The sequence below is a fragment of the Melospiza melodia genome, chromosome 2, assembly GCF_035770615.1.
Source record: "Melospiza melodia melodia isolate bMelMel2 chromosome 2, bMelMel2.pri, whole genome shotgun sequence".
NCBI classification, from domain to species: domain Eukaryota; kingdom Metazoa; phylum Chordata; class Aves; order Passeriformes; family Passerellidae; genus Melospiza; species Melospiza melodia.
Genome location: NC_086195.1, coordinates 133,181,534 through 133,191,826, shown reverse-complemented (window position 1 = coordinate 133,191,826; position 10,293 = coordinate 133,181,534). Strand labels below are relative to the sequence as shown.

Here is a 10,293-nt window from a genome sequence, read left to right as displayed (position 1 = left end):
GGAAGTCATAGTCATTTGTGATGAACTGCCTGATCTTTCCTTAACTTTTTTACAGGATTAATACAATGAAACTTGTGCTAATGCCCACCATGGTCTATAGAAACCTGCCTGTCTGAAGCTGAGTAGGCTGAAAATGAAAATTAATAAAGGCAAAACAAAACAAAACAACAACAAAAACAACAACAACAAAAAAAAACACCCAAAAACCAAACACGCAAAAAAAGGCAAACTGCCATGTACATTTTTAGTCAAACAAATAGTTATCAGAAAAGTTTCCTATGTGCTGAGGAAGCTCTTTCTGTGTGTGTGCTTCTGCCTTGCCAGGCCTGAATACCTAGGAACATTCCCTAAGCGGGAAGCAGTGGTATTCCCCAGTTCATCTTCCCAGAGAGCACTTGACAGCTGAGCTCTGAGCATGCTGACAGGAGTGAATCAACATGGCATGCAGAGCCTTGGGTTCTTCATTTAAAAATACAGCCACTGAGGGAGGCAGTAATGATGTTTGTTCCTTATTTAAGACCCTTGTATATAGAGTACTGTCCCAGTAGATGGAGGATTTGAGAGCTGCTCCCTCCTACACTGTCGGGGGTTTGGTGTCCACATTCCCCTCATTCCAGAGGAGTGGCCAGGCAGGGAGGCTGCAGACCAGGCTGTGATAAGGACATGGGCTGGTTGGACCTGAGCAAGGATCATTAAGCTTTAGTTGTGAAACATGAATCCTTATGTAAAGCATCTTCCCACCCATTCAAAAGTATTTTCCCTGTCCATAGCAGGGGTAGGATATTGGGCACGTGCCTCTCTCAGCAATTTAGAAGGTTGTAGGTTGCTGGATGTTGTACATCCCAGCTTGAAGCATCCAAGGCCATTCCATGTCTAGGACAGGGAACTTGGGTAACTAGCTGAAATATTTTAATATCACCCTAAGAACTCAATACCTGAAACCTTTGTGAAATTATGCACTACAGTTTGGGGCCTTTATTATTATCTTTGATTGTGGGTGGCTAGAAAGAAGGGCATCCAAAATGACAGAAGCAAAACATGGGAATTTTGTGTAGGGGGATACATTATGGGTAAATGAAGGTGGTGTAGAACGTAATTTTATCCCCCAGTGAGTTGCAGCTGTACCAATTACTAAAGATTAGGAACAGGCCTGATCTTAACAGGCCACACCTGTAGCCAATAAGAACAAGTGGTATAAAAGAGTGGATTGGTGGGATCAGGCGTTAGATGATTACTGTAAGGGCTAGGAACAGTCAGTGCTTAGAGGAGTTGCCTGTGAGAAACATTGAGGAGGTATGAAACTGGCAGTATGGAATCCTTGCACTATAATGATAATAGAACTCTTGCTGTTTACAACAATTTTGTGCTAGTCCTGTCAGCTTTGACTCAGTTTTTTGTGTGGATTACATAATCCTGATGGAGAACAACCCTATTTGTCCACACAGACCCTCAAATTTAAGGTCATTATCTAAGAAAACAATTGTCTGTCAATATTTATTTAAGGAAGAGTGCAGTGTGCATTTACATGACTGCGTGTACGGGAATCTTGACCAGGAGTTCTGATAGGCTGTCATCATGGTCAATGAGCTTTTGCTTCAACAAAAAGCAAGAAATGACTGAGTAGTTGAATGGAAGAGAGGGACAGGGAGTTTGCCACTTGAGAAAATACATGCAAAGTAAGAATGGGAAAAAATATATAATACTGGCTTTATTACTTTGTAATCCAAAAAAATTTGTTTAGATGTTGAATGTGAGTGTTACACACTTATGGTGCTAAAAGTAATAAGTGTTTGAGTTGAAATAGTTTCAAAATAAACATTATAAGTAATCATTAGGTAAAGTCTAAATCAGGGGGAATGCTAATTATTATTTTGCTTAAAATTAATTCAGTGGAAATAGTGATTTGTTTTGGAACATGCTGGTTTAAATTAGTTACCTTTTCAACGACAGAAAGAAGTATCTTGGGAACAGTTCTGTAAGCTTCTGCTCCTTGAAAAACATGGGTAATGCCTTTTGGAAGGACGAGCGGTCATTGCTGCGCTCTAAATTACTTTCAGCCACATACAAAAAAATGTTACAGCCTCTCAGGAAAGCTGTGTGAAATATGATCAATGTGCAAGAGTGGTCAAAAAAGTAAATAAAATGTGATGATAGCTAGGGTAAAAAGGGCACTTTAACCAGGTTCTTGTAAAATCCATAATTTCTGTGGAATTCAGCTGCAATTACATGAACTCAGGACTCTAAATCTGAGAATTTTTATTTTGAATGTAGCACTTGACTTTAAGAAGGCACGTGAGCAGACATCTGCTGTCAGGAAGCAATTAGAAGGTAAGGAACCTTCAATTTAAGGTCAATAAACAATGGAATGTGAAGTTGTGTTTTGCATAGCAACAAAACCTATACTCAGCTCATTTGAAATTTTACTTTTAGATTTTCAAAGGGTTTTCAGAAAATGGTTGCTCTCTTTCCTGAGTTACAACTTTGGTTAGTTTTTATTTTGGTTGCCTTGGTTGATAACCACCAGGGGATTTTGCAGGTGCCAAAGCAATGCTTGAATGGTTACCAGTGACACAGAGAGTGATTGCCAATTGATTTCAAAAGTGTCATGCTGTAAAAGCTGCTTGAATGGCCGTGGTTTTGTCAGTTGGCTGAACTATTTACTGCAGAGCCAAAAGGCCTAAGTGGAAGTGCTCTGAGGTGGGGTTTGGAAATGTGAATCCAGGGTTAACTACAGAGTCTGTGTTTGCAGTGTTCACTGTGCTTTTTAAAGCAGGGCTTTATCATCCCCAGTACAGCAGGTTACACATTTGGGAAAGGAAAACCAAGAAGTCCTGACTTGTACTTCCCCAGCTGTAACTTATACAGCCACAGTCTAATTAAAGCCCTAAATAAATGTTGCACTTAATTAAGGGCAAACCCAAGTCTATTGAAAATGGAGGGAAATAATGAGCTATTTCTTGTTGTACATGATCTTTGTATACAATAAATCATGTGCTAAAGTGTTTTGTGGTTGGCTGATGTTTGGCTGCTCTTTGCAAAAATGGGAAAACAAGGATTCCTGTGAGCAGGCACAGGCTTTCCCTCCAACTGGCAGTGTGCAGATCAGGAAGGCGCAATCACTTACTGATTTGAGAAATGAGTGAAATGAAACTTGATGGGTACCATCACCGAGCCTGGGCCACCCTCTCTTCTGGGCCAGCACAGCTGTTCCTGCAGCCAGTCAGTGAACCATTTTGGGGAACTGATCTAGCAGAAGAAAACAACCAGTTTAGGGGGGAGGGGAGTCTGTGCTTGTGTTTCAGGTGAATCACCTCTCCAGCCCTGCTGGTGAGCAGGAGGTGCAGACGAGGGGGAACCTTGCTCAGGGGACCAAGCAGCTGGAGGCAGAGGTTGTGCAATGTGTCACCAATTGTTTAACAACCAAACCATGTTTGGTAACAGCCAAACCCTGTAATATTGTTAAAAGGTGAGGAGCAACTAAGGGGAAACCTGACAGACTTCGGTGAAAATATACACACATATATATAAACATATAAATATATATATATATTCTTCCTAAACTGTGGCCTTGACAAAATCATTAGTGTTTTCTGGTGAGGTACAATTTCCAGCCTTGTGCTCACTGTACTTCATGGAGAGCTTGAGCTGCAAACAGAACAGGGAACTCTGCTCCCTTTGGTTCCCAGCAACACTGTGTAAGTAAGACAGAATCCTCATTGGCATGGTTGTGGTTCAGATGATGTATTTCAATGGCAAATCCCTGTCTTGGGATTGGATTGCTCAGCCTTTTTTTGTATTAAAGAAAGTTAGGAAGCCAGAGCCCTTAAGTGATCATTTTATTGGGGAGGGGAATTTAATGGAAGGTGATTTTGTCACGCTGTCCTGATTTAAAGAGAATTGAACAAAATGTATGATTTCTTCTTTCTTTGGATACATTTTATTTTTGGACACAGGAAAGCTATTAAATGAAACAGTGAAAACACTTGAAAAAATATTGTAAGACAAATGTATTTCATTTAAATGCTAATTTGTTTATAATATTTTCAAATAATGTAAATAATTAATAGTTTTGATGAGAGTTATCTGAACATAGCACATGTCAAAAATACGATGAAGAAGCTGTAAAAATGTATAAGAAAAAGCATGATTGGAAGAGGACAGAGGAATTGGACTAGCACTCCCACACAGCTGCTGCAGAAAAGGTTTTTAAGAAGGGCCCAAGTTGCTACTGTTGCCTTTCTTACATGTAGCCATCAGTCTGAGCAGAGAAAATTTCCACTCCTATCTCCAGTAAAGTAATTTGCAAGCCATTTCTGATCCCGTTACATTATCTGCATACTTTCTTGCCTTTTGCACAATAAATTCTTTGGGAACATTAATTTTAAAAATTGCCTTGTATATTGCAGCATAAAAGGAAAAAAAATAAAACCAACATTAAAACTGATACAATCTGTAGGCAACAAACCTGAGAAGTGCAAATATTGATTACATTGCAACATCTCCTGAACAGGATCTACGGTGAAATAAAGCAGTGGTTGCAGGCTGTGCTTGTGTTTTACTTAAAGTCCAGGATCTTCCAGTGATGTTATTACCTGATAACCTCAGTTTTAAAAAGATCCATACTCCACTGTGGGGAGAGGAAGGCCTTGAATTACAGTCTCATAAAGACTGTGTGTGGCACACAAGCAGTAGCTGTAATTCATTTTGTTGCATTAGGCTCCCAGCTCATGTTTTTAGGTACTTGGGGCTCTCAGAACCGTGCTGCTCTCTGCAGCTTTTCCTACAGACTAAGCTTTGCTGGCCTTGGAAATGGAGCTGGGACACGGGTACCATGCACTGGCATTCCAAATGTGGGGTGGGCTTCTCTGCTGCCCTTCACCTGCTTCTGGGCAAACATGTTTTGGCCACCCAAGTCACTTTGCCCAAAGCAGAGCCTTTTCTTGCCCTTTCCTTGACACCCAGGGTGGCAGAGGGACAATCTCTTCCCTAATACTGTTTATCTGTGGTGCCAAAATTCACTGTGGGCTGCCAAGACCAGTTGCATCCCCCCCTACATTAATGATATTCCTGTACAATTTGAATGCTGAACACTATCACCCCACAGCTCACCCAGTCAAACCTCAGGGAAAGGGATGACCTGCAACTTTAGGATGCACCATTACTGTGTCTGATTCTAGACTCCTCAAGGAGCTCCTGGAGAGGGTCCAGCAAAGGCTACAAAGGTGATCAGGGTCTGGAGCACCTCTTATGGGGAGAGCTGGGCCTGGTTAGCCTGGAGAACACTGAGAGGGGACCTCATTAATGCGTACAAAGATCTCCAAAGTGGGTGCCAAGAGAATGGTGGGGCAACAGTGAGCCCCAGCAGCAGGACAAGGAGCAATGGCCATAAACTAAAACACAAGAAGTGCCACATCAACACGAGGAAGAACTTTTTTTTTTTTTTTCTGTTGAGGATGGCAGAGCACTGGAGCAGCTGCCCAGGGAAGGTGTGGAGTGTCCTTCTCTGGAGTCATTCCAAGCCCACTTGGACACGTTCCTGTGCCACCTGCTCTGGGTGACCCTGCCTTGGCAGGGGGGTTGGGGCGGGTGATCTCCAGAGGTCCCTTTCCAACCCGAACCATGCTGTGATTCTGTGATTCATTTGGCGATTCGGTTTGTTGTCGCTACGAGCAGCGACAACGCTGGAAGCAGAAATTCCCTGGCGATCCCCTGGAAAGCGGCACCGGTCCAAGCTGCCCTCGCTTCCCCCGCAGCAGGGCAAACTTTGCCTTCCCCGGGCAAGGACGCGGCGGGGCCGCCCCTGCGGCGGGCGAAGGACGCGGAGCCCTTCCCGAGGGAGGAGCGGGGCGGCCCCGCCGAGCCCGCGGCCGCCGGGCGCTCCCAAGATGGAGGCGGGCGGTGTGACAGGGCGGGGAAGGGGCCGGGCGGGGGCTGCGCCCGGGGCAGGTGCGCGGGGCGGCGCCGCCGGGAGCCGCAGCCGGGCCGAGGGCGGCGCTCGGCGCTCCGGGAGTGGCGGCGGGGCCGGAGCGGGGCTGCGCTGCCCCCCCCGCCGGGCGGTGACTCGGGCTCCCCCTCCCGCCCCGCCTCCCGCCCCGCTCGCCCAGCCCGGGCCCGGCCCAGCTGCCGCCGCACGGCGCCGCCGCCACCCGCCGAGCCCGGGGCGCCGCCGGGAGCCGCGCGGGGGCCATGACGGTGGAGCAGAACGTGCTGCAGCCCGGCGGCGCCGCCAAGGTGAGTCTCCGGCTTGGCCCGGCCTGGAGCGGCTCCGCGTCCCCGCCGCGCCCGGGCCTGGCCGCGCCCGCTCCGGCTCCCGCCGTTCCTGCCCGTGCCGAGCTTCTGCCGGGCCTTCCCCGTGCCGCGGCCTCGCCTGGGCCCCGCCGCTCCGGCGGCCGCGGAGCCGCAGCGGGGGCCGCTGCCGGCCCGGCCGCGGGTCATGCCGGCCCCGGGCTGGGCGCTGCCCTCGGGGGAGCCCCGGCGCGCTGCCCGCGGCCCCGGGCGGGCCTGTTGCGCTCGCAGGCTGCCGGGCAGCGCGGCGGGAGCGGGGCTGGGCAGCGAGAGCGCGGGGTGCCGGCCGAGCCCCCCGCGGGCCCGGGGGAGATGCTGCACATGCCCGGCGTGACCCTGCAGCGCCGGCATCCGCGCCTGCCAAAGGTGAACGCTATTTCCAGCGAGTGACGCGCTCCTGCTGGAGTGAAAAAGTGCCGGGTTTGGGGACTCGTGGTAACGTGCATCATGGAGCGGGGTTAGGGGAATGACGGCGCTTCCCAGCCTTTTACTGCGCGCCAGGACTCGGAGGAGAATGTTTCTCTGTCAAAAGAAGGAAAAAAAAAAAAAAAAAAAAGATACCTTCTAAAGCTTTCCTTTCCTTGAACTGAACTGTCAAGAGAAATGTCTAAAATTAAATTGCAACGCTTTTAAAATAACATGTTTTAAAGGTAATTTGTAGGTTAACGCAACTCTTGCGGTTAGTGGTATGACTGTTGCCTTTTCCCTGATTTTTATTAGTGTTTTAATGGCGTGTACTGCCTTCACGGGAGGATAAAGGTGGATGTGCTTTGGGGTAGTCGGGGTGGGAGTTAAATGGCTGCAGCCCTAAGAGTGGACAGTGGGAATGTGCTGATTAGGTATAATTGGTTAAAGTGGTACAGCTCGCATTTAAAAAGCCTTTTTGGAGGGAGGGCGTGTCTGGCCGAGGGCTGCTCTCATAGTTGGAAGTAGTTAGCAGTGATTTTGGCGGCTTCAGCAGGAAGGCAAGGGCTGAGCGCTCCGATTTTGTTCCTCTCTCACTGTTTTCAGTTGGGGTGTGCTCGCAGGTTAATGTAGCAGATTTGCTGCTACATGTGCCTGCTGTGTTTGAAAACTGATGTTGCTGCTGTGCATCTGACAACTTCTGTGAGCAAGTTTATCTTTTACAAAACCTCTTGTCAGTGTTTAGTTAATATATCGTAATTATCACGTCAGTTGCATAGTGCTTTCTGGACCAAGATCAGTGCTGCCTATTTGTGCTTTCTGACAATAATCCTGAAGGAGTAATGTTGGTTTTCAGCTGAGCTAGAAGGATCCTTAGTTTTCAGCTAAACTACTGCTTGTGGGTCAGTAGTTCAGTTTCACTTGAGCCTCAAATCCAAAAGGATGTTGAGGATTGATTGTGGTATATGCCAGGTAATCTATGCTGCAATAAAAAATACAGCTAGTAATAATTCTGAAGTTGTAATCAGCATCTGTGGGTGTTGGCCACTTTTTTAAGTGTCTAGAGAAACTGAATAAAATATCAAGGTTTTTTCATGGAAGGGATTTTTTATTATTATATTTGTTGAATCATCTGATTATTTTATTATCTGCAATTGCTTTTAACCTGTTTTATCCCTAATTGCATGCATTTAGAGAGTGAGGGAAAGGCAAATCTTTGTAAAAAAGCTTTATATGACTCCAAAGTGAGTATCTCATTGTTAGTGAGACTGGCTAGCTAATTGGATTACAAACTTTAACGCTGATTGAGTATTTGCATGTAAGAAGGCAAATGGTGAAGGTGCAGTGGCCTGATGGATGGATGAAAGGTGGAGAGGCTACCACAGCAATAACTTACTATTTTCCCTCAAAAGAGGAAAAACCCAATGTCCACAAATAAGGGAGTTTGTTCTGGACACCTCAAAGTTGGTTACAATTGTTTTCTGCTAGCGTGAAGAAACCACATACAAGCAGAAATACATTGGGTTTACAAGAGATGCCTGAGTCATCAGCATACCTTATTCGGAGCCGTGGTTCCCAACATTGTTCATCAGATGTTTTCTTACTGCCATACAGGAAGTGTGTGTCAAACTTCAGCAGCACTTGGAGATGTAGGTTTGTATTAATAAATGCTTTAACTACAAACAGCCTGCTTCCCACTGAAGCTATCTTTAGTTTATTGTGTAGTTAAAGCAGCTGCGTCAGGTCAAAAGAAGTTTTTTCTTTCATCTCTACTGGTCATCTTGACCCTTAGTTAAAACTTGTAAATTATGTCCTGAAGCAAATAATTAATCAAATTATTCTTGTTGCTCATGGCCCTTGTGTGCTTCTCTGACATTGCTCGGTGTGTGAAGGTTATAGGTACTGTTTACAGTAAGACTAAAGCATGTGAATAAAGGTAAACAATGAGAGAATTAAAAAAAAAAAGTTGCTTCTTGTTTTGTCCAATCTGTATTTCTGTCCTGTCCAATCCTTCTTTTTTTTTTTTTTTGGTCAGGCATTTTGCTGCTGAGGAAATAAGGCACGAGTGTTGCAGGATTTCCCGTACTCCAGGTAGCCCTACATGGCTGATGGCTGTGTACCTCAATTTTCTTCCAGGAGGAAGATCTTCCCAAGCTGCCCCATGTGCTGTGCAGATCTTTCCCTTGGCCAGTGTCCCCTACACAGGCTGGGTGAATGTGATTTTCCTGCTAACTGGAAGTTGTGACGTGGGGAGGTTAAACGTGTTTCAGCATTGTCTCAGCTCAGATAATTACTGTGATGGTCATCTCGGAATGGCAGATTGAAGAAGCTGGCTTTTAATTGGTGGCACTTAGCTGGCCTCTCAGCAATGTGTGTTATCAAGTTCTGCTGCTTCTGGAGAGAGCCTGACATTTGGTTGATACATGGATTTAAAGGCTGTTTTATCTGTCCTTTGCTTTCTCACACCCACTGTTATTTCAGACCTGTGATTCAGCAGTGCATTGGCAGTGTAGTCTCAGGAATAGTAGAATAATAGTAGAATAGAGCTATGTCAGCTCAGCTCATTTTTCTTTTTCTAAAAGAAGCACAAACTTTTAAGGATATTTACCACTTGAAATAATACCTGCCTTAAAGCAAGGTCTGATACTAAATTCTCGGGGTAAAAAGTGAAAATTGTGCTAGCTTGTGTTTGCTTCTGTTGTGCTTGTCCCATGCTTTTGATGTACTTATTATAGATTTAGCTAATAGTATGGCACTGAGTTGTTTTTTTTTTCCTAAGAGCAATAGCAATAGCTGCTATATGCAGATGATGATAGTCATCTGTCTCCACCAATTGACATGATGCAGTCCTAAATGGCAGGAAGTGATTGCAAAGTATCTACTGAGCACCTGGTACACAAGGAAGATATCTTGGGAGCTCTGTACTCTTTTTTCTTCTTTTTTTTTTCCCCATCTTAATAGGTGGCAACCTTCCAAGGTTTAAAATTCAAACCTTTAAAACCTCAAATCTTTAAAACCTGAGTTCAGAGTTGCCTGGTGGATCCAAGCAGCTGCAGGTTCCCTTTCTCATCACAAGACCTAAGTCACTCTTACCTGTGACCAGTGTCCCTCTGCACCTGAGAAATGGTCCCTGGGTCACAGAATGAGGATGATTTCTGCATTTCCCCATGAATGGGAAGCTGTCTGTGTTTGGACTGTGTGACAGCCAAGCTTGGAGGGCTTGAATGTGGGGTGTTACAGCTGCCAGTGCTGGTACCCAGAGCTTTAGTGCCTTTTTGTCCAGAATGAGCAGAATAGCAACACTGGTTTACTGAAAGTATTTGCACCAATTACTGAGTAATTTGCAAACATTACTTCAAGAACTGCGGAGTTGTGCTGTTAAATATATGCATCTTGTTCTGTATTTAAGAAGCCCATATCAAAAAACTTTGTAATACTTGTAGTGACACCTTTGACACAGATTCCTGTTGGTATTTCTGAAAGCTAGAGCAAGGTGCAAAGGCCAGTCATTCAAAGTAATTTTGAAAGCCCTTGTCAAACTGGTCTGCTGAATGCCTTCTGGTTTTGTGGCTGTTTTGATGGATTTTGTTGGGAATGGGTGGA

General features: G+C 45.4%; 1 protein-coding gene across 2 annotated transcripts in view; it reads left to right on the top strand.

Moving 5' to 3' along the window:
* Positions 1-6,146: 6,146 nt before the first annotated feature.
* The window catches only part of USP25 (ubiquitin specific peptidase 25), an 87,743-nt gene continuing 83,596 nt past the window's right edge, over positions 6,147-10,293 (top strand). For both annotated transcript variants that reach the window (XM_063150034.1, XM_063150033.1), the window contains exon 1: positions 6,147-6,231. In XM_063150034.1, coding sequence (XP_063006104.1) covers positions 6,187-6,231 — 45 coding nt within the window. In that variant the 5' untranslated portion in view covers positions 6,147-6,186. The remainder of the gene's footprint in view (positions 6,232-10,293) is intronic.